Consider the following 25,572-nt stretch of genomic DNA (forward strand, 5'->3'; position numbering starts at 1 on the left):
CGAACATATCCCAAAATCTAGGGGCAATGATCCGTCCTAATACAGGCCACAAATGTTGACTGGATCTCCTTGACATAGAAAGCTCATCTATAATAATATACAATTATAAAGTGTCAAAATCACAGTTACACAAACAAAGTTCAACATATCTTAGCAGGTTGGTCTTCAATCCGAGATGGTATTAGATCCCACTGCTGATGAACTTTGGTTGTACACTTGTGCACGTCCTCAGGAGACTTCTAATGCTGGTCGGTAAGCGTAGAAGAAGAACTCGAAGATCATTTAGTATCCGATCGGCATCTCCGGTACTCAGAGAGGTTGTTGTCACTAAATTCACCAATATCTTGTCGATCTGCTCTTTACGATTTACAGCCTTGTGAGAGCACGAATCGACGTTATAACATCCTATAAGAAATTTATTAGCGTATGAACTTCATACACGTACCATTATCATCCAGAAGCCTTTCATTGGTACAGCTTGTGGAAGGAATTACAGTTGAAGGAATCTCATGACAATTAATTTCTCTGTTAACTGCCTTCATTTCTACATAAATTGCCTGTAGTCGTGCTTTTATTAACAAAGTTACAAAACGAAAGCAGTTATGTTGCATTAGGAAAACTGTCCGTGATTTATTCCACCTTCTGTTATAGGTAGATCTATGATAGCCAAGGACTTTTGGCAAGTTAATAGTTGCCCTACGTCCACGAGCTCTCTCACTGACTTTGCTTGAACTCATGGTAGAGGACTAACAAGGTAAACAGTTATGAAGAACTTAAAAAACAGAGGGCACGTCACTCACTTGCATCACGTAAGTTATTTGTGATCACGACCAAGAATGTCGGAACTTTTTAGCTAAACAAGCAAAAAAGCAAGTATGTATGAATCAAATAAAAATGCCTGTGTCCGTATTTTATTGCATGTGTTATGGTGATAATATTCACAAATTTAATTTAACCATGCTTTAGTTTGGAGACACTAGGGAAAATGCAAGTACAGATCGCGGTTTATTCAAATACTGTACGTTACGCTTAATTGTCTATAAATTTCCCTCAAATACACGACGGAAGAGGGAAAATTGACATTTCCCCTAAACAACCGACGTGCAGGCGGAAAATTGACATTTCCCCTTTATTTACGCTTTCGTCCGCTCTATTTCCCCTTTTTCGCCTTTATTTCCCCTTTATTGGTTGTTTGGGTATTTTCTATTTTGTGGTACAATGTGGTCAGTTTGAATGGTATGTAAACTCAGTATGTTTGAGAACAATGAATAATACTGCAGAGGCTGTTCTGAACTTAACTGGCTGGGTTAGGCAGAATGCAGGACTGACAAATACTCAGGACTGCTCATACGGCTTTTATCTATCATTAATACGATCGATAAGTTCACTGCTTTTATCACTCATGCATCAACAGGGCACGTACGCACTCACTCGGCATAACAAAGATGTACTTGGATAACGGTCAGTCTAGAACGATTATTTTCCATAACGAGTGCGCAGTACAGTGTACCTAAACATAAGTTGGAGTGGGTGTTTGAAGGGATGTCTTCGGTTAGAGCTAACTTCACAAACACTAATGAGCTCAACATTAATACTGAAGACTTACAAACTTGCTCCTTATGGAGAATTATGTACCTCACTATACTGACTATATTTCAATATCAGCTAAGGTATATGTAATGGCAGTATGACTAAGGAAAAGTAACTTGTCAAATAACTGAGTTCAAGGAAACAAAATATATCGGACTGATACATTTAATCGTCACTTTCCTGATGTAGTCTTGTGTAGCCCCATATGTAGCACTTTTATAAACTTATCCTGTGTGAGTTTACTGTCACGACTGCCTTGATAATTAAATATAACGAGTCAAGGTTTATTGTCAGCTTATACCATTTTTGTACCAGGGGTGTTTTACAAAGACTCGTAATAAAGTTGACCTTTAGTGATCTAGTAGTTGCATAGATTAAGGTAAGAGATTGATGATAGCCCCCCCATTTTAAGGCAGTTTGTTTAATTGAATTTATACTTACCTCTGTTTCAACAGATATTAAATAGCTTTAAGCTGGCTATGGTAGATTGATTATCAAGGAAGCGAAGAAGTGGGGAGCAAACCTTTTGAATTTGTCATAAAATAATGGGAACTACGATGTCTACACCTAATAAGGAAGTGAACAAATACTTCAACGTCCTCGGCTAACTTAAGCTGTTACAAATTCATGAACATATGTTGGTTACATAGGCACCGAAAACAAGACAGTAATGAACGACATTTTATTATGATCATTGAAGTTCAACCATCTTGTCAGTGACTATTATACATAATAATACCATGTTTTCCTTTCTTGAGAATTTGTGTATGTATCCAATGTAGCTGATGTTACAAGCAGATCATCAGAGTAGATAGTTTCTCAATACCTCCAGAGTCAAATTAATACTTCTGTAGTTTCGTCAAATGAAATATGGGGAAGGCAATAACGTTATTTCAATTATCTGGCACGATAAGGAGCTCCACCCTATTTATTATTAGTCTGTCATAAAAAATCCCATTTTCGTCTGTCTTCATTTGTAATTCGACATTCCATTTCATCCTTACTGTGAGTGACTTATTTATCACTGGGGTGTTAGAACGCTTATATTATTGTCGCTTCTTTCTGGTAGGGCGATGTCCTACATTGTTTAACTTTTGAAATGGATTTCCTAGGGCGATACATAGAATTAATTAGCAAGTATCAGATGCAGTTCTTTGAAAACCAGTCTTGAAGAGACTGCCATAGTAAGTTGTTTTCTCCCTAAATCAACCTAATGTTGAAGCTTTTCATGCAAAAGGCAGACATTAAGACAGCGGGGAATGATAATTTTTAAGCGTTATTAACTTATTTACATTTATGGTGAAGATGATCTGAGCTGCGTTAAGTCTTACAGGTTCACTGAAAAAGCACTGAAGTCTGGAAAATATTCTAACAGTAAGGTTTAACGGTGCCAGGAGACCTAGGTGATTCTCTTGTAGGTGAAATCTATGAGAAGTCTTCTAGAGATTGTTTATCCGGTTTTTATATTTGGATAGAAACAAAAAGAAAACGTCTTAACATGCATAGCATTTCCTTTTCGGAGAAATACACAAACGTAACCTGATGGTGAATACGCATAATTGCAGTAGACGTGTATTTGATTTTTCCTGAAGAATTCATTGCTAAGGAAGACATGTGTCTGCTGTTGTGAATCGTTACATGAGTCTTAAGCGAATAATAAACAGCAGGGTTGAAATAGCCGAATGCACTGAATGTTGAGAAGACTGTTTGAAAGTTTTGCTTTTCATATTTGAGCATTTGTGTGATGAACTCCGTATGAGTTTTGCAGAAGTAAAATCGTAAACCTAAAAATGGAGTTTGACAACGCTCTTGTTGGTAGACCTTTTTAATCAAAAGATACTAACCCAGTCGAATCGTTAGTCGGGAATGAAGGAGTTTAGAGTTACATATGAAAGGTTGTTTATATATTAATAAGTATTCGATCTAAGCTGGCTAATAGCCGCAAGGAATGTGTAGCATGGCCTACTCTTTATTGATCTGGTGCAGATGAGTAATTGAGGACTATCAGCTAGAGTGTGTTCAGTAGAACGGATGAGGTGGATTCGTTTATCATCACGTACAGGATTACAAAATCCATAAGACTAGACTGATCCCAGCAAATAATGATGTCAAGAAGCTAACTTGTGATACACTCTCTTGCTATATCCTTAGAGTTGGAAACTTTTCAGAAACGCACAAAATTTGGTAGCTTGTTGAAATATATAGAACAGGTAGCCCAGATGTTCAAGCAGGCTTCCATACCATATATTACTGTTTGAAAACATCGATGATTCCTTTCTACTGTATAAGGAAACTCGGTAGGTACAAGAGTTTTACATTCTATCCATAACTACTTGAGCTATCTGAATGGATACAGGGTTCAATACCTGGGGTTTGTTGTTCCCTGATTTTGCGCCACATACGGGGAGACAAGGTCGTCTGTATCTATTATAAAAATTGAAATTAAAGTTAGATTTATCTTTCCCTAAGTGGACTTTACAATGAATGTTAAATTAATGTCAGCTCAAGGTATATGTAGCCGCAACGTCTATCGACTTTTGAGGAGGAATGCAGCATCGCAAGCAGTAAAACCGTTCTTTTACCAAGATATATTGCAGTTGGAGAAACCACCATATGCAGAGACACCTTTTCGGAAGCTAACGGGTTCGTAGGAGTACTTTTAACTACTTAGTGCACCTATAGGAGACCTGGTTTCTCTTAGAGAGTTTGACAATATACGGCTTTTGAAAGTTGATTCGATGGCACTGACGTTGTTGTCTGAACAAGCCATGATAGACGTTGCTCATCTGCTAAGACCCGCTCACCTGCAAGTTTGTTTATCTTTAAAAACGGTCACAGTATATCTTAGTCTCTTTCAAATATCCTCAAGGATCCTGAGGCATCTAACAACGATAAGTTTGTCGCACTTGAACTTCTGAAGAATGCCAATGTCGCATGCGGAATGGTGCTCCCTGGTTGTCAGGATACTGGCACGGCTGTATGTATGGGAAAAAAGGGTCAGTTCGTCTGGACAGATGGGAATGATGCAGAATCTATTTCACGTGGTATATATAATACATACACTTCTAAGTATCTTCGTTACTCACAAGTATGTAAGTTCTCGCATGCTTGCATTTACAAACTATTGTGAAACGCTTTGTTATCAAGGGTCTAGAATTATCTGGGTAAATGTAGACAAAAGTATGGGAATCCTAATTCGCATCATTGAAATATACTTTTATTCATCACGACCGTCGCTGCTACCTTGACGTGGTGGTCGGGCTTGTCCATCATGATAGACCATTCGGGCTATACTGGCTGGAATATTTGTTTCTCAAGGTCCTACCATGCCAGGTAGGTCGTTTGAAGAGCAGTAAAACTAAAACCAGCAACCTCGAGGTCAGAGGGCGGAGTCGTGCTACTGACTGTACAAAGGTGTTTCCTTTAGACAACCTCATCGAAAGTCGGTAACCTAGATAAGTTCATTGGACTTACAAAACCATTGATTGACTGCCAACCTCCTTAAGGCAAAGCTTTAAAAAAGGAATTACAATATGACCCTCTATCGAAGGCAATTACTCTTATCATGTCTTACCATTTGTATGGTGACAAGTTCTCAATACTTCTAAATACTTATGGTTGTAGATAGTTAGGGATTAAGAGTCGAGACTAGTTCTGAAAGTCATCTACTCTTACAATCTGAACCTCGTTGACTTAAACGTATTCATAATTTAACCAGAAATGATCAGTTCTTATTGTGTTCACTTTTTCGATTGTAAAAGGGTTTCAGTGCAGGTAGCTCACTTTCGGTTAAAACTTCAAAATACACTAAACATTTGGTTTCCCTGAGTTTAGTCCTATGTCACTTGTCTTTCAATTCTGTGTTTTTCTTCGGAGCAGAGCATATCTACTGTCGTGGTTCATCGGTACACAAACATACAAATTTCTACTAGTCAGTCGAGTTCGTCATTTTCGGTGATTTCATTTTAAAAGAGGTTGCGTTCTATTTGTTTCATCACTGAATATGTATTGTTAGTTTTGTGTTTTATTATCTTGCACAGTTCTTTTTTTCTAAGACGTTATTGCTCTTCCATTAGGTCGCTCCACTGGATCTATTTACAGAAAAAAACACTTGCACTAATCTACCAGCACAAATTGAAATATATTCGACAAGTGGCAGCGAATACAATTTTTTATTTGTCGCGAAGGGTGGAGGGTCTGCCAATAAAACTTTCTTGTATCAACAGACAAAGGCTCTTCTCAATCCTAGTAGTTTATATTCATTTGTCAATGAGAAAATTAAAGTAAGTTGACAGTTTTGTTAAATCATTTTGCAGACGTTGGGAACTGCCGCTTGTCCGCCGTATCATTTGGCGGTTGTTATTGGTGGGACCTCAGCTGAATTTACTCTAAAAACTGTAAAGCTTGCATCATGCAAATACTTGGACCATCTTCCGTCAACAGGTCAGTTTGTGGTTTTTTGCCGATCAGATCACAGTTCCCCAACTTCTCATCTTTGAAAGCGGTACCTTGATTATGTTGGTAAACAGAACCTTAACCGTATACACTAACTTGCCATTTTATCAGACCAGTACTTTGGTTAGAAAGATGGTTAAAGCAAATGAATATTAATTGGGACAAAAGTGACATTTTTGTGTAGCATGAAGCAATCCTGCTGTTACTAATGTACAAAACACTCATAATCAGTCAGTCAGCTACAACGTAGGACCAGGCACATATATGCATCGGTCCAAGTTGCCATACCTCGTTAGCACAACAAGATGAACACCGGATTCATAGAAGTAATTAATTTAGTGGTGGTAGTATATAAAAGATAGGTTGTATATAAGGATATAGTATAGGAAGAAAGTTATGAAGCAATTTTAATCTTAAGGTTTAAGGGAAGATAAAGAGTGTATACACCTACGCCATTGTGATCGATTCTGTCACCCAGAGTCTCCAACCATTGGTTACGATAGTCACGCGGACCCCAACCAGGTAGTCTGCATCTATCAACATGGCTCAGACTAGAAGTTAGTGACTTCAAGCACTGATGCCATGTTTTGGTTTGGCCGCCCCTAACTCTCTTCCAACCATCCCCTACACTTGTCAACATTGTGCGTCGTGGTAATCGGTGTTCAGGCATACGTAACAAGTGGCCCAACCATCTCAGTCGATGAAGATTCATCACCTCATCAACTGATTTACCATCATTCCCTAATACCCTGCGTCGAACCACACTATTACTTACCCGGTGATCCCAGCAGATACGAGCAATATTTCAGTCATATGTGGTCGAATACTAGTAACTTGCGAGTATCTTCTACTCTTAATGACCATGTTTCACAGCCGTAAAGTAGAACAGAGTGAACTGCTGCACAGTATACTCATCCCTTAATTGATAGATGGATATCTCGTCTTCGCCATAGGTGACGTAAGTTGGCAAAAGCCAAACGAGATTTTTGAATACGTGTAGAGATTTCGTCAGACACCAACCCATTAGGGCTGATCAGACTTCCAAGATAAGTGAAGTTGTCGACGCGTTCGACTACTTCGCTCCCTATCCTTAGCTCAGGTGTTGACGCAGGCCAGTCCTGGAGTAACAATTTACATTTGGATGGGGAGAAACACATCCCAAACATCCTGGCATTATTACTCAGTTCTAACAAAAGACTCTGCATTTTGCCAGCGTCTTCACCAAACAGGACTATGTCATCTGCGTATTCTAAGTTGATAAGTGAACCTCCTGGTAGAAGATCGATTCCTGAAAATTCAGTCGACGAGAGTGTTATTTCCAGCGACAGGTCTATAATGAAGTTAAACAAAAATGGGGATAGTGGACAGCCTTGACGGACACCACTTGAGGTTGTAAAATCATATAACAGTTCGTCATAAGCTCTCACTCGACTGGTAGTGTTCGAGTAAAGAGCCTTCACAAGGTTTATGTACTCAGGTACACCTTTTAATGACAGACACTGCCACAGAACCTCTCGGTCTACAGAGTCAAATGCTGCTTTCAAGTCAAGAAAAACTATCATTGTCGGACGCCGATAAGCATGTCTGTGCTCTAAAACTTGACGAATGGTGAATATGTGGTTGATACAGCCACGACCAGGTCTGAAGCCAGCCTGATTTTCTTGTGTTTGCAGTTCACGAGTCTTCGTTAGGCGCCCGATGATTATTGAGGCTAGTATTTTAGATGCTATGTTAGTCAGACTAATCCCTCTATGGTTATCACAGGATGATTTTGGCCCCTTCTTATATATTGGGACAATCAGTGATTGTGACCAGTCAGATTGGATTACGTCCGTCTCCCAGATTTTAGCCAGAATATTAGTCAACCTAATCGCTAAAATTGGACCACCATATTTAAAGACCTCTGGAGCCAATCCATCTGGACCAGCTGCTCTTCCTCATTTCAGATTGCTTATAGCCTTTTGAACTTCAAGTATGGTCGGGGGGCCTGCTTCAATGTTCCATTCAGGTTTTCTGGGAATAGTGGGTAGTTGTGCAGTAGCTGAAGGCCAGCTAAACTGCTCCTTAAAGTGTTCCGCCCATCGTTCTAAACGTTTGGGTTGAGAGCAGATAAGGGTTCCTTTCCAAGCAGCATCTGGGTCAGTCTTGTTTACAGAACTGCCTAGATGTGAACTCAGTTGTTTCTGGAATTCGCATTTGGCTTTCTCGTCCTCCAGTTCAATCCTAATGGGTCTTCTTACTGTACTTTTCCTGCGTCCATTGAGGCATAGACAAATGCGTGCTCGTATTAAAGCGTGATCAGAGTCTAAACATGTATTTCAGTACGAGCGACAATCTTCTATCGAGTCTCTCCAACAACGACTGATGACAATATGGTCTATTTGAGTCCATCGTTGGTTTGGTGCAGGTGGTCGCCATGTTAGACGATATCTCTCCTTATGCTTAAAATTAGTGTTTGCTAAAAATAAACTATTGTCTGAGCATAGTTGCAACAGACGATCACCATTATCGGTCCGTTGAGCCGGAATACTAAAACACCCACCTAAATGTCTTTCTGTTTGATTCAGGCTGCCTACCTGGGCTTTAAAGTCACCCGCTACGACTACTATGTCTGAGCGCTTAGCTTTCTGAAGAAGCTCAGAGAGTTTTCTGTAAAAGTCATCTTTCACTTCATCAGGGCTGCAGTCAGTGGGAGAGTAGGCAGAAACGACGAAAAGGCAACGACGTATGTCCCTATCCTTCCGAGTTCTTACGGAGCCATTTAGCCGGACAGCACACAGGCGACTGTCAACGGGGATCCATTCTAGTAGTGCCTGTTCTGCCCTTGTACTTAGTGCTATGCCTACACCTGCGAGTTCACGAGAACTAGCCAACGGGTCGCCAGATACACGGAGGGTGTATTTCGTTGGCTGTCCATTTTGGCGAGGTGAGGTCAAGTGAATGACCACACTAGAATCCTGTATGCGTGTTTCGGAGACACAACATACATCAAAGGTACAAGATTCTAGGGTTTTAGCTAAGGAGGTCCGTTGACCGATTTGACACTCATAATTCCGATGTATTACTTCGATATCCATAAAAAACTTAATCCAGTCTCCAAGTGATAACTGTAATAAAACTATCCATTTTGCCCTGATGAACAAGGGGCGCCTTAGTGGTATAGTTCGAATTACAACAGCCGTTTTTTAAACCCAGCTAAACATTTTATTGCTTAAGTAGTTTCTTTTACTGACATGCACTCCTGGTTCATTTATTTGATTATTATTTGATTTTTTTCATTTTATTAAGTATGTTTTTGCAAGAAGGCAGTAAAAACATGCCTAACACAAACGGAATTGGTGATACATACAAGAAATATGTGTCCTGTCATAGTGTGGGCAACAAAAGTATGAATTACCGGTTGTTAGTAACTTCATGAACCGATGCTATGTTTTGGTTTGGTCACCCCTAGCTTTCTCTCAGCCTACTCCCGCACCGGGAAACACCGCTTGTCACTAGGTGTAGCGAAGAAATAAATTGACTTTTTCAAGGTCCTGTACGGTTAGTCACGTCAGAACTTATATGGTGAGCTACCATCAGCATTTTCAATTTGAAGTGTTAGTTAGACCTGTTCAATGCCCCCATTTTTATTTAATTTTACCACAGAATCAAACCAAATAATGCACGGGTGAAGGCCATCTGGATGACACGCATGAAATACGTCTAAGCCACCGAGGCCACCATTTGAAGTGTTTGTTTTTGCAGGATTACAGCTTTTGTCAAATAATATGACACAATTTTTATATTTTTGTAGTGTTATTAGAAATGGACCTTCTTTTTAAATCTTGAGAAGTATGGAAGTAAGTTCACTAATTACATACCTTCAAGCATAAATTCTAGTGTGAAATAGGTGCCCTTATGCATACATGAAAATTTATTTTTAAGACATGTTTTTCACTCTGTTTACTGATCCCGTGTTTCGTTCAGTAATTAACAGATAATTGCATGTTAAATCTAGGTAATGAACACGGAAGAGCTTTTCGTGATCGGGAGGCTGAAGAAAAAATACTGGAATTAACTCGGAAAGTTGGAATAGGAGCACAGTTCGGGGGAAAATACTTCTGTCATGATGTACGGGTAATCCGTTTGCCTAGACATGGAGCATCATGTCCCGTTGGTATTGGCGTCTCTTGTTCTGCAGATAGGCAGGTATTTTATATCGAAACCACTGTTTTTGTAGACTCTTTGATATGTTGCTTTTTCTATCTAATTGAGCAGCAAGAAAACTCGATGAGAAGTGATTGGACTTTAAAGTGTTATTCGTAATTACCGTAATCTTGTGAAGTGCGAGTACATAAGATCTAATCGTATTTCCATTTATATAACTATATAGAACATTATCTTGTTTATCAGCTGACTTTCTGTTCTAGAGTTCTGCCTGATTTCTGTTACGCTGAGTTTAATTTTACAGGATTCTTCAACTCAGAAAGGAGAGGAGTACCTATGAAGAAACTAGAAATATTTAAGTATATGAATTCATATTGTAGGACATATCTACTAAGCGCAAGAAACTTGACTGCTAAAAGTGCCTCGTAATAATATCTTCAACTGTTTCCAAATGCTTTTATTTATTCACTTATTTATTTAAACACAAATATTGGTACAAGAGGGCACCAGATATATATGCGTCACACAAAACAATGAGAATGGGAAGAGAAAAAGAAGGTAAGGTGCGTATACGAAAAAAGAATAAGAACAATAACAACCACAGGGTAATGTATGTTAGTGTAATAATGCCCTGGTACGTCCGAGAGTTGGGAGAGTCCACTCTCCCTCTCGAAATGCTCTCACATGGCCACGTGTAAATAGCCTCTGCCAGGGAAGTTCTACTCACTGCCTTCTCGTAGCATTACTGTTGTTTACGAAATTGGGAGGACGAAAAGCGAATGTCCGGCGCTTTAACCGGGTTGATGGACACAGAAAGTACATCTAGGGGAGTTGGGAAACCTTGATTCCAAACCAATGGTGCACATGAGCTCCAGTATCCTGAGGGGATAAATGGCGTATGAACCTATTGTTGGTCACCGGTTGCCATGGGACTGCATCTTCTTACGATGCTCCATTGCCTTGTGGATTAGACCTTCAAGTCAAAGGCTCCGGATGTGACCCCCTAAGAAAACCACCTACTTCAGTCTGGGCACCTGGGCAGTATCATAGCCCTCACACAAATCAAATGAGATTTGTATGACGCACATATATCTGGTGCCCATTTGTACCAACATTTATGCGTTTAAATAAATAAATAAGTGTAACAATAAGAATAATAATGGGGAAAATGGAAAGGTACGACTAGAAGAATTCTTCCAGCTAAGAAAGTTACAACCACTTTTACAGCAGTATCGCCACTGGCTTCTATTCTGAGCCATATCTGATAACGTCTCTAGCCACTGTGTTGCACCATCTCTCGGACCCCAGCTAGGGAGGCGTGAAGGACCAACAGAATCCAGCCCTTTGCAGCTTTCATACCACGACACCATGTCGTACACTGACTGCTACAGCTAGACTAATATCACAAAGGCGCCACAAGTGGCCCAGATTGGCTTAAGTCACTCTGTCTTTTTCTATAGGTGAATTGGTCTCATCACATGCCACCACCAGCACTTCTGCAGCTACCCAGCTACCTTTATTTGCTTACCACCCAGGGTGAGTCCGGGATCAGGATCCTGCCAATCTTGTAAAAGTGCTTTGCACTTCGAAGGTGCAAAATACATAACATACCTACGGACACTAATTGCCGACTGATTAAGTGCGGACTGCATAGCTTGGGTATCGTCACACAGTAAGACAATATCATCGGCATACTCATGGTCGAGAAGTCTTTCTCCAAGCAGCAGATCCATACCGCCATTACCTACATCCATCAGAGCTGTTTCCAGAACGTCATGGATAGCAAAGTTGGAGATTGGTGAGATCGGGCAACCCTGTCTAACCCCATTGCTTGAATGGAACAATGGAGAGGGGTAGTTGTAGGCCCTCACTCTATCTGAGGTGTTTGTATTTAGGACCTTTAAGATGTTAATAAACTTGTCAGACACACCCTTCTTCAATAGACAATCCCAGAGAACGATCCTGTCCAACAAATCGAAGGCAACCCTGATGTCAAGAAACACTACGATTGTTGGCGTGTGATAAATACGACGGTGTTCCGAACATTTGGCGGAGGGTGAAGATATAATCAATACATCCTCGACCAGAAAAAAGACCAGCCAGCTCCTCTCGAGTCAATCTTTCTTGTCTACGAAGTATGCCAGAAGTCAGTAGTTTGGACGCAATTGAAAGTAGACTTATCTCCCAATAGTTGTCACAGGAACGACGTGAACCCTTTTTAAAGATAGAGACAACTATCGACTCACTCCATGAAGTTGGAGCACTCTCTAATTACCAGGCCTTTGTAAACAACGTTGTCAGTTCCTTAACCAGAAAGCCACCACCATCTTTAAAAGTAGTCGGAGGTAAGTCATCCGGGCCCGGTGATTTGTATCGCTTTAAGAGTCTGAGTTCCTTGCGAACTTCCGCCTCACTTGGTGGATCAGTTGTCACCGGCCATAGAGGGCAGGACAGTCTGATCGATGTTATCGCAGCAGCAGGCCAGTTGAACTGCCACTCGAAAAACTCTGCCCATCGTCCAAGAAGTCGGTGTATGTTAGTGATTGGGATCCCGTCATTCTCACAGATTGTTTCGCTCGCACCAGACTTCTTGCTGCCATTGGCTCGGACGAGTTAAAAGAGCTCTCAGCAGTTACCAGATGCAGCTGCTACCTCCAACTCATTGGCACGCTCTGACCACCAGGCTTCTCGGTCCTTACGCAAGCTCTGTCCAATTTCAGTGCGTAACGATTTCCGTTTATAGTCAAACTCACGGTCAGCCAGAGTAGACTGACGGGCTTCAACGAGTTGTAAAAAGCCTTTAAAAGCCTAATACTTATAAGCGTGAAGTTTCGCGAAGCCGCAAGCTGCTTTACTCGCCATTTTGATGGCGTCATGCAGTTGCAACCAATGCTCATCTATGTCTTTCAGTGGGATGATAGCTAGCCTTGAACCTAGCTCTGTTTGATATTTAGTTGCGACTGAAGCTGCAACCAATTTACTGACATTAATCTGTTGATGACGATGAATTTGTTGGCCACTGAAACAAGGTAAGATTGCCGCAGACCAGGGCGTGATCAGAGTCTAGATAGGTACTCCAAAAGGAGCGGCGGTCTTGTACACAACCACGCCGGCAGTAGCTGATCGCGATATTATCAATTTGAGTCCAGGCTTGAGATGCAGATGGAGGACGCCAGGTGGCACATCTGCGATGACTGTGCCGGTAGTTAGTGATAACAAGAAAGCGGTTGTGGTATGTGCACAGTTGCAGTAGACAGGTTCCGTTATCTGTCCTGCGACCAACAAGTCCCCATCGACCAACTTAACAACTCTCTTCTGTACCTAGACGCCCGACCTGTGCATTGAAATCTCCGGCTAGTACTACAATATCTGTCGAATGCACTTTCTGGAGAAGAATAGTTAATTGGTGGTAGAATTCATCCTTGATTGCATCCGGGGCTTAGACGGTGATGACGAAAAACATCGTTTCTCACGCCGATTTCTTCTCATTTTGATGGAGCTTTTTAATCTAACACTACATAGCCGACTGTTAATGGGGATCCAATCGATTAGTGCTGTCTCAGCTCTAGCGCTTAGTGCGACACTAACTCCAGCAAGACCAGACGAAGATGCCACAGGGTCTCCGAATAAACTCACGTAAAACAAGACTTTTTAAGTGACAGATGGAGAGCGAATTTGTAGTATCTCACCAGAGTCTTGAATACGAGTTTCGGATAGATAACAAACGTCGATATTAAGACTTTCTAAAGACATAGCCAGCCCTATCTGTTGTCCGATCTGCATTAGCGTGCGAACGTTGAAGGAAGCCAGTCTGAATGGTGCACGTGGTGTCAGAAAAACTGTTTCAGTATTCGTATTCAGTGGTAGCATTCCATTTTCGACCAGTCAATGACTCGATATCGTTTAGATAGAACAGAATTCTCACCATAAGCGAGCTGTTGTATAAGTTGAAAAGTAAAAATACGCAAGGTGAGAATTTAAGAGGGTGGATAAGTGACGTAGTACAAAAATAGAAATAAAAGTGAACGTTGTCAAATGGTTGTGGGTTATTTGATTTGCAAAAGGAATGCGAGTAGTATGTCCAGAAATCTGTGTCATTTCATTTGATTTGTGTGAGGGCTATGATACTGCCCAGGTGCCCAGACTGAAGTAGGTGGTTTTCTTAGGGGGTCACATCCGGAGCCTTTGACTTGAAGGTCTAATCCACAAGGCAATGGAGCATCGTAAGAAGATGCAGTCCCATGGCAACCGGTGACCAACAATAGGTTCATACGCCATTTATCCCCTCAGGATACTGGAGCTCATGTGCACCATTGGTTTGGAATCAAGGTTTCCCAACTCCCCTAGATGTACTTTCTGTGTCCATCAACCCGGTTAAAGCGCCGGACATTCGCTTTTCGTCCTCCCAATTTCGTAAACAACAGTAATGCTACGAGAAGGCAGTGAGTAGGACTTCCCTGTTAATATATTTTGAAGTTGATTAATCTATGTGTTCATATTGACTGTTTTACTTATTCCTTTATTGATATCTAATATCGTCCACTAATAGTAAATTGTTAGTTATATGGAAAGCCTGTGTAGACTCCCTTTATAAGTGAGTTACCTTTGGAAACACTTCCTATTGATGCAGCTTAAGGTCCACAGACACATGTTTACTTTGCCAAACTCATTATTTTGTAAAACTGATTATCAGTTTTCACACCACTTTTTCTTGTATTGTTGTGCAGTCACAAATAAAGTGGTGTCGGCTCTTCTTTGCGTATTGGGCGAAGGCCATTATCAGAAAGGTACATCAATTGTGATTAATCAACGGATAATCTTTTATTTGAGAGCTGTACTTTTTCGTTCATGATGTTTTGGACTACATTTAATCTGTGTCCCTTGGGGTGTGTGCGTCTTGAATGGCTCGCTTGACTCATTAGTCTAGTGGATTATGCGTTTGCATTTAGAGCGATTGATACTGGTTTCAATTCTCAATGTAAACATCAATTCTACGTTTCAGGTATATCCAACCATTGAGTTTGAGCTTGGACGAAACGTGTGCCTTGTACTCCACTGCTAACCACAACCTGAAAACTTGCCAGAGAATCCTCCATTTAGTGATTAGCTGCGTTTCAGATGAAAATTCCTTCACTGGATCCTCTTTAGTTTATTTTCAGACTACGGTTATTTTTTAAAATGCTGTTCGAATCATTACAAATCTGTGTGCTGTAATCAGGTATTTAATCCCTTTTAGATTCTTGGAAGAATAACTAACGATGGAGTTTTCCTTGAGCAGTTAGAGACTGATCCATCTAAATATTTACCTGACCCATCTTTAAATCAACTTCCAAATGATGTTGTTAAAGTGAATCTGAATCTCCCAATGAAGGAAATTCTAGCTGAACTTTCTAGGTACCCAATCAAAACTCGTTTATCACTAACTGGGACTTTAGTTGTTGCTCGTGACATCGCCCATGCAAAGATTAAGGTTAGTTTTCAAAGTAAATCACTATATATTCACCAGTTTTCCATCTGAGAAGTTTCAGTATTTATGCCTGTTCACATAGTGTTTTCGGCAAAACTAACAGTCCAAGATCTGTCTTGCACTTTTTGATTTGCATTGCGCCAGTGCTGCAGAAATTGTCGAAACTGTTAAATTTTGTCATGTAAATGATATTTTTGTGGATACTTGTTGAATAATCCATCATTTCCTAAAATATCAGTCAGAAGAGGATCGTAATTTATAGGGAAATCATTCAGATTTGAGATTGTGACTCATGAATTTCGGCTCGAAATTTATCCATATGGCTACGTAACAGTTTGGGATTGTAGGTGATGTCAGTTCATGATTGAAATCTTAATTCTAATTCCCGACTCCTAGTTCTAATTTCTTACACTAATTGATAGCCTTATTTTGACCCTAATCTCTACGTTGTGACTGACTGACTTCGATTCTAATAAGAATTCGAAGTTTTCTAGGGCCAATTTAGTATAGCTCAAAAGTCGTCCATAAATTATAGTCTAGCCTTGCCTTATATCCTCTCGGTCGTCGGGGTCTGGATCGAAGATTTACTATCGGTATACTCTGAATTTGGTTGTATGCCAAGGTAATACGTAACAATCGTTTTTGATAACGAGTAATTCTTGGGACATCGTTTTTTTCATCTTTTGAGTTAATATACAAAATTTGCATTCAGTAGAACCTGGCGGAGTGTGAAGTGTTGACCAACTAGTTTCGTCTTTGCTTTTTGAGTTCATGGTAGGTAAGCTTGTAAAAATGTTTTGATCCAGGTGTTTGTGGATCAAGAAACAATAGCACAACTAATACTTTCTTAATGAGAGACTTCATTTAGAACTGTCTATCTATCTCCTTATCGTTAGTAGCCCCCAAACGCCTTGGTACGGCCGAGAGTGGGGAGAGTCCACTCTCCCTCTCAAAATGCTCTCACATAGCCACGTGTAAATAGCCTCTGCCAGGGAAGTCCTACTCACTGCCTTCTCGTAGCATTACTGTTGTTTACGAAATTGGGAGGACGAAAAGCGAATGTCCGGCGCTTTAACCGGGTTGATGGACACAGAAAGTACATCTAGGGGAGTTGGGAAACCTTGATTCCAAACCAATGGTGCACATGAGCTCCAGTATCCTGAGGGGATAAATGGCGTATGAACCTATTGTTGGTCACCGGTTGCCATGGGACTGCATCTTCTTACGATGCTCCATTGCCTTGTGGATTAGACCTTCAAGTCAAAGGCTCCGGATGTGACCCCCTAAGAAAACCACCTACTTCAGTCTGGGCACCTGGGCAGTATCATAGCCCTCACACAAATCAAATGAGATTTGTATGGCGCATATGTATCTGGTGCTTCCTTTTACCAATATTTATGTGTTTAAATAAATAATAAAAATATTATCGTTAGTATGAAGAAGTAGGCTTGACTCCATTTCATTTTCTGGCTGCTACTGCCTTTAATAGTTGTCAACTCAATCATTATGCTCATAGTTGTTCTTGGGTTTGATGTTTGAATATTTCTGATTTTCTTGCGCATAAGCAACTTTTGAAGTTTAATGGATTCATAACTTAATGGTTTCTCTAGTATTTAGTTATGGTCAGAGGTTAAACATTGATCTGAATAGGACAGTATAATCATAAGGCAAACTCGATCAGTATTTTAACACATTATTTTCTAGCGATTAGATAAAACACTTTAATTAGAACTGTGGACGTTAATAAGTTCCTTACATAATCCCATTTACATTAAATTCTGAACAATTAATCTTTATTAACTGTAAAGGAACGTCTTGATTCTGGCCAACCAATGCCTGACTATTTACGTAATCACCCAGTATATTACGCTGGTCCAGCTAAAACACCTATGAATTATCCTAGTGGGTCTTTTGGACCAACGACAGCTGGTCGCATGGATTCTTATGTTGATCAATTCCAACAGGCCGGAGGAAGTATGATTATGCTGGCCAAAGGTAACAGATCAAAAGCTGTAAGTCTGTGTTTGTTGACATGTGGACTTGTTAAATACTGAAGACTAAACTTGTTTTTTTTTAAATATTCAGAACTGTTTTATCATTTGTTTGGACCAAACGTTATCGAGAAATAAAATCTTGATTATGATCGCCTTCATAGTCACTTATTTCACTCACTAAATAAAAAATGAACTTGATACTGTCTATTGTGATTTGATTATTACTTTTTGGCAGCTCATATGTTTACAAATCGTTAAAAAACAATAACCAAAAGCAGTATTTAATGAACAGTTTCCGTTGTAGACTGTTATGGAACTGATAGAGTAGCTGAAAATTTTTTCTCATTTCACAGATGAAGTTGACCATACACAATTCTGAATAAAAGTGCTCGTATCGTATTGTTTAGTATACTATGTTTTACAATCAGGCGAGCATTGAGTTAGAGTTAAAGTGCTCCTGAATATCATTACACATTCCAGTCTTTGTTGTGTAACATCTGTCTACCTCACTATCAGCATTCATAAAACTTCCAAGATTCATAACCTTTTTGACTCTTTTCATTGGTTAATTGTCTATACCCAGTTCAAGTACAATACTTTTCTAATTGATGATCACATACTCTTTCTGAAAACACTGATCGTCTACTGCACAAGCAGGATTTAACTAACACCCATATAACCTCACTTATAGTACAATGGAAAAGTCTATCTTGTTAGTTGATGATAGTTCCGAGTTTATGTTAGCTAGTGGGATGAGAAGCATAGTCCGCTCAAATACTTCAATGTTGGACGAAACATGCCACTACACCCTCACTTGTTTTATCTGCTATTTTTTTACCAGCTGTAGTTAGAGGTCGATCCTAATATATTTTTTCTTTGATTAATGTCACTGTAGTATGTATAATATAACATTGTTATATCTCTGAGGAAACACTGGCTACTGAATATTTTGTTGTACAACAATCACTGTAAAGTGTGTTTTTATGTCACCTGTAACTGGAAATTTCAATCTTTGTTTTGACATTACAGGTGACAAATGCATGTAAAAAGCATGGAGGCTTTTATCTAGGTTCAATTGGTGGTCCAGCTGCAATCCTTGCTCAGAATTGTATAAAAAAAGTTGAAGTTCTCGAATATCCTGAACTAGGTGTGTTAGATATCTTATTGAATTAAGTTATTTTTTTTATTTTGAGAATTTTCATCACTAAAACTAATTCTTTGTAATTCATAATTTAGGAAAAAGAATTTTTATTTTAAATCTGTCTAATCTTGACAGTTAAGCTGTCTATAAAGCTTAAATTGTCTATCATCTGACAGTCAACATTATTCAACATTCTCTTCATATACGTATTAAGTCATTGTTGTTCCTTTAATTGAAAAGATTTTACCACGTAGGTTTCTTCTTAGATATTAAACCGTAGAAAGTTTATAGAAAATTTGATTATCCTAATTTTTGTAAGTTGAGACAAGTCATACCCTTGCTACTTGTTTTATTTTCAAGGAAACTGCAATTCATTTGAAGTCAGAATTACATATGTCGCTATATTTTCTAATAAATCGTCGCGCATTTTTAAAAAAAATACGTGCAATTTAGTCCATTGTGTTTCTTATGATTATTGCATCAATATTTCCATTGCCCCCAAATGCCCTGATACGGCCGAGAGTAGGGAGAGTCCGCTCTCCCTCTCGAAATGCTCTCACATGGCCAGCGAATATATAGCCTCTGCCAGGGAAGTCCTACTCACTGCCTTCTCGTGGCGGGGGTGTTGTTTACGAAATTGAGAGGACGAAAAGCGAATGTCCGGCGCTTTAACCGGGTTGGTGGACAAGGCGAGTCCACCTAGGGGAGTTGGAAAACCCTGATTCCAAACCAATGGTGCACATGGGCTCCAGTATCCTGAGGGAACAAATGGCGTATGAATCAATCGTTGATCACCGGCTACCATGGGACTGCATCTCCTCACGATGCTCCACTGCCTTGTGGATCAGATCTTTCGGTCAAAGGCTCCGGGTGTGGTCCCCTAAGAAAACCACCTGCTTCAGTTCGGGCACCTGGGCAATATCACAGCCCTCAAGCAAATCGAGTGAGATTTGTATGGCGCATATGTATCTGGTGCTTCCTTTTACCAATATTTATGTGTTTAAATAAATAATAATAATAAATACAATATTCCCATTTCTTTAGTCATGGTAACTGCTTTTCTAAGTATTAATGTTCATTACTATTTTCGTTGTTTTTCATTAATAGGGAAGAGAATGAATAATTCTAGTGTCATAGTTGAAATTGTAAGAATCCTCTGTAATACACGGGTATCTGCCCAAATATCATTTGTAACACAGTAAATAAATTTCATGTTTACTTTTTTTAGTATATGCTTCATTCGGCTGTTATGCCTTGACAATACATTTAAAAACACCTTATGGTGTCTCGGTACATTGGACGTGTTAGGTATTTGTATATTTCATAGGCGTCATAAATAATCTAGTCTGGCTAATATCGCACTGTCTTTTGGTGTCCGAGCTAAAATTTGTCATGTCCTAACCCATCAGAACTGACCCAACTCTTTAGTCATTCGCCACCATGTTTCCTGTTGTTAATTAGGTCTGTCAGCAGTCATATACCGATTTTAGATAGGTTTTCACTTATATTAAAAAAAATTCACATATCTGATATCAGAATAATATAATCTTCAAGCAAATAATTATTGTAAATGGTTCTCAAATTTTTCTATATCATGAATCATTGTCGAAGCTGTGTATTGATGATCTAAGGTGTCACACAAATTGTTGCCAACCACTTAATTTTAAGGCATTTACCTCATCGATAAATATTTTTCTGTGCAGTCAATATAACATATAATCCTTTTATTTCGAATGAACAATAATATTCATACTCTTGGTTAATCAAATACTAGGCTCAATAATTTTATTGATTGTAGAGTAATTCGTTCATCTTTCAATTTTTTATAAGAATTTATAATATGTGGTAGCGCTTTTTCATATTTTCTGTTTAATAGTGATTATTATTATTATCGTCTAACGTTTGAAAAGGTACATTCACTCTTTTATTTTTTATTCTGACTATTCATTCAATTTATTATATACATACATATTGTTTCAGGGATGGAGGCCATTTGGCGTGTTGAAGTTGTGGATTTCCCTGCTTTCATAGTTATCGATGATAAAGGCAATGATTTCTTTAAGGAATGGCAAGTAGAATAGTGAAAGAAACTAATTGGTGAAATTCTTTCCAAAATATCTGAAAGTATTTTTTTCTAATTTCATTTGTTGGCTTGTTAATTTATTTGATCGTATCTATTTTCAATGTTCAGTTTTTTTTATTTGTTAGGACTTGTTCTTTAATTGTGAATACAAGTCATTCACAATATACAGCTACCCAGGTGTGTTATCTTAGTGTCAGATATTAAGCAATTAAGTGGTTTGATGATTGTAATCTCCTGTACTATCTTTTTTAAAAAGTTTTCATTAAAATAAAACCATCTTTATTGAATCGATATCTTAGTTGTCTTACAATGGGGTTGGTTTCTTACAGTCTCAAACATTGGTTGACTAAATTTAATATTTTTATATATAAATTATCTTAAGGCATCCTTACGGGGAAGCAATATAGTTAATTAATTTACATGAATGAAAATGATGTAGACCAGTTGTTACAATCGTTTATTATTTAATTCGAATAATAATGTGGAAGTAGGCTCATTGTGACTGGACGAAATTCGGTTGTATCACAAAATATTTTCTAGGTAGTGGTGATTCTGTGAGTTCCAAATAACATAATTCAGCTATTGTTTCAATCTCAGGTACATTTGGTGAATATTAAGTTGTATGTCCTGATGGTATACTTTTCTAGTAAAATAACCCAACATTCACACCCTAAGTCATCATGATAGATTTTCTTAAGTTTAAGATTTTGACAAAATCTACTGGTATTCTTGTGTAAACAGCGTTAAAGCATTGGTGTTTTCTAAAGTAATAAAATATGCAAACAACCGTTGATGTGAATTTCATCGAGTAGCGCTTTTATAACTCCTGGGAGTTATAAGTACTGGAGTCGGCCCACATGAACTTTTCATATAAACGAAATGTGAAGTTTCAGTTTTGGAGAAACTGTGCATAATAATTGGGATTCGTAGCCTTTTCCAAACTCACTTGTACCCAAGTGATAATGTGAATAATATTCGGGTGAGTTTGTGATGGGTGAACCAGGTTTGTCACTGCTGTACAGTGTGTAGGTAGTCGAATTGTTACAGATGTTTCGTGAACAGACAAGTAATGAATACTGAGGAAAATGAACGGTTTGTAAGTTGCTCAGTGTGATTAGTTGTTCCTGGTATACATCGAGTGATCATGAAAATGTCACCTGGACTAGGTAACGGTCATTACTGGAGGGTGCATTATTAAAGCTGTAATAGTAGCTAGACTAAGATTAATCTTTGTCATAGGTGGTAATCCCCTGAGTTTCTCATATACATGTGAGTTTATTTGCACCAGTAATTATTTATATATGTTAGTTGGTGATCAGTGTAGGTGTATGTCGGCTTTCTGCATGCTAGTGGATAATTCTAATAAAGTAATTTTGAACCATTTTAAGCAGTTTTTCCATACCTATCAATTTATTATCATTTTTGGATGTTTGTATTTGCCAATTCACATTTTGAAATAGGATATTATGTATGGGGTGGAGGACTTGGTTAAGTGTCTAGTTTACATGTTTTCAGCAAAAATATATTAGTGTTTTTTGAGTATCGAGGGAAATTAGCCTCTTTTGGCTCACTTTTTTGTAGTAAATTCCTTGGGGATTTAATGTCATCTATTGAAGAAGACTTACGATGTCTTCCTAATTTAGCTGGCTTTGATGTTTAACATGAGGATACTGGTATTTGATGGATATCCGAGGTCAACAAATAGCTATCTTATCGATTAGTTTGATTACATAAATAATGGTTTAAGTATTTTGTAGGATAAATCCCAAAGTTACTATTCAGATAACGTTAACACGCGAACTATTTGTGAGAAAAACCAATAACTTAATCTAAAAATATCCATCTTTAACAAAATTATGCATTGGTCATCGACAATCTAATTAAGGAAATATCCATGTAAAAGGCAAGGAAAGAGAGAAATTAGTCTGTCCAATCTGTGGGTAATTTTCAGCTGATCGATTATTGATTAATGATTTCACAGTCTAATGAGCAGCTTTAGCTGCTCGATTATTTATGATATGGGATTAATTTTCTTTATGACGTCAAATGATTGATGACTTTTTTTTCCGAAATGTTATACAGATTGCTCGAGATATTGCTTAGTCTTAACACAACCACAAATATTCTGTTATTAGTTAAGAATATCTTATGACACTTAAGGGCAGTTTTCAGAATCATATTTACTTTCATGAGGAAGTTGTCGTAAATATGTGCAGAAATTTTCTAGGAAACAGATATTCATGATTTCAAAAACAATGTCAAACTTTTGTTTAAATTGACGCAGAAATGCTTTCAAATCACAAACAAAACATCGACAAACGTGTATACATATTCATCATTTACGTATTTGCAAATTCAGTCAGCTTTGGTTCTATAGTTTTAGCATACTTGTTTGTATGATATTCTGTAAGTTCTTATAAAAGCCAATTTCTTATTCTGCATAATAGCTTAGAGGTTAATTTAACAAAACTTCCGACACAAGGTAACAATGTTTATATGAGGTTGAGATAAGTTAAAGAATGCTTGAACTTATAAATACAGCCTGGAGTTTGTAGACACAGGTACCATAATTTATCTAATCTACGTAAGATTATTGTACCACTATCTTATGTTTATACTCAAATAATTCACTCGATAGGTATTTTACATTTATGTCAATTTAATAATTTCATGGATTGAGTGTAACATGTGATTATATAATTTCTACATTTGATCATTCTTATCTTGTTACAATCGTGTCTGAAATATTGTTAAAATATACGAAAAGAAAACTTCGAAAGGCATCGATTGATCAAAGTAAAGGTCAACCATGTCAAATATATTATACAAGAACTGCTATTACTAAACTAATATTTGTTTTGTACTCTATTAGGTAAATAAAATGTTTTTGCAAAATTATTTCATTTTTTTAAAGTCTTGATTGTATGTAAATCACAACTGACCTTTTATCAGTTAAAGTTGGTTTTATTTACATTGAAGTTTACAGATGACGTAACAACAACTGTGAAAGGTAAACATTAATAATATCTGAAAGTGACTGAAAAGATCGGTAACTCATAGTGCTGGAAGGTTATGTTTGCGTATATTTGAGAATTTAAATTCGATAATACAAGTGGAGTTATCAATCACAGATATTTTGTTTCAGTACTCTTATTTTGTTCAGTTACTTAAATAGATAAAACAGTTCTGTGATAAATGTTAGTTTATAAACCTAAAAAACATTTTCAGTTACCATAGAAAGCTGTTAACGAAATCTTTTGATTAACATATATTAATATAATTATGTGATAGTCTCTCTGATATTAAGTAATATTGTAGTATCAGTGATGTAAAATATTTATGAGAACGAAAAGACTCGGAGATTTGTACTATTCGTAAGACCTAAAGGTCATAGATTTGACCATATTTGAAATCATTAGTGAACATTTCTAAGAAGCCAAAAATTATGATGAAGCAACATTTTACGTTTCTAAGCGGATAAAAACTGCCTAGAAAAGTGATATTTAAAAGTGTTGATACTTTCATTTCAACTATGCTGTAACCGGTAAGAATAATTCTCTTTTCAAAAAAATTGATTGTATGAGGTGAAGGATTTGAGAATTCATGGAATCCCACTTTGTCTGTAAACTTAATATCTCTCTTTCTTGTGAATACTGTTTATAATTACATGGTGTGTTTTGTAAACAAATAGAAGATATTTGTCAATTTACAAATGTTGTGGTGATCCAGAAAACTCCTCGCAAAAGACTTGAAAGACTCGGGAAACACTAAGATGCATTTTATCCAATCAGCGTTCACTAGATGTTTTGCCAGAAACATCACGAAAGCGAAAGTCACATGTAGTTTCTGATTGGCTGATTACTATAATGCTACTATGCTTAGTAGCATTCCATGATTTTCGGGAAAACCCAAGGACTTCTTGTTCTGTCCCGATAAGATTAATGAATGGTAACTTTGTAATCAATTTATGAACCAATACTATGCATATATTTTTCATCGTATAATCGCTAAATAACTAGAGTATTCATATTCGTGTCCCCCTTATTATAAGCTTTATCCTGACTCATAGACTATTATACGATTTACCATTCATGAATTACACCCAGTCTATTGGTTACTGTCCCCCTTATTCACAGCCACATTTGGCTAAATCTTGTACACATGTTATTTTCTATTTTATGGTGCGATGTGGTCAGGTTGATTGGTATATAAACTCAGTATGTTTGAAATATAATGATTCGTACCGCAGAGGCTGTTCTAGACTTAACTGTCTGGGCTAGGCAGAAGCAGGACCGATACGTACTCTAGACTGCTCGTACGGTTACTGTGTGTCACTGTTCCAATGGATAATTCGCTGCTCTCTGATTGGCGGCCTTATCACTTTATACGTTAACAGTGCATCCACCGGCCACAAGTTATAATACTTCTAAAATACTATAAAAACCTTATATTTTCTGTACATGAATGAGAACATTTGGAGTAAAGTGCTTCTCGCATATTTTGCGCATTTTCTCTCATGTTCAAGTTGCTGTGTAGATTTAGCTTGGAGGTTAAGAGACTAACGTAGGGTCCGAATATAGCGTTCAATTAGCGAGGCTTATCAACCAAAACTACGCAGTGGATAACGCGATGGTGTTTGAAGCGAAAGGTACTGGGTCCGAGTCCAAGAGTGAACATCAACTCTGAAATGCAGGTA

At 38.1% G+C, this 25,572-nt stretch overlaps 1 protein-coding gene across 1 annotated transcript; it reads left to right on the forward strand.

Annotated features, from left to right (window-relative positions):
* Positions 1-3,998: 3,998 nt before the first annotated feature.
* Positions 3,999-20,874, forward strand: Smp_126020 (pol-related; the record flags this gene model as incomplete). The annotated part of the gene is made up of 10 exons (XM_018794011.1): positions 3,999-4,233; positions 4,273-4,400; positions 4,439-4,678; positions 5,667-5,873; positions 5,907-6,033; positions 10,043-10,233; positions 15,428-15,661; positions 17,467-17,670; positions 18,682-18,799; positions 20,774-20,874. The coding sequence occupies exons 1-10, from the start codon at positions 4,071-4,073 to the stop codon at positions 20,872-20,874; spliced, it is 1,713 nt and encodes a 570-aa protein (XP_018648466.1). The 5' UTR covers positions 3,999-4,070.
* Between the last annotated feature and the right edge of the window lie 4,698 nt (positions 20,875-25,572).

Source organism: Schistosoma mansoni, chromosome 1 (assembly GCF_000237925.1).
Source record: "Schistosoma mansoni strain Puerto Rico chromosome 1, complete genome".
Lineage (NCBI taxonomy): Eukaryota > Metazoa > Platyhelminthes > Trematoda > Strigeidida > Schistosomatidae > Schistosoma > Schistosoma mansoni.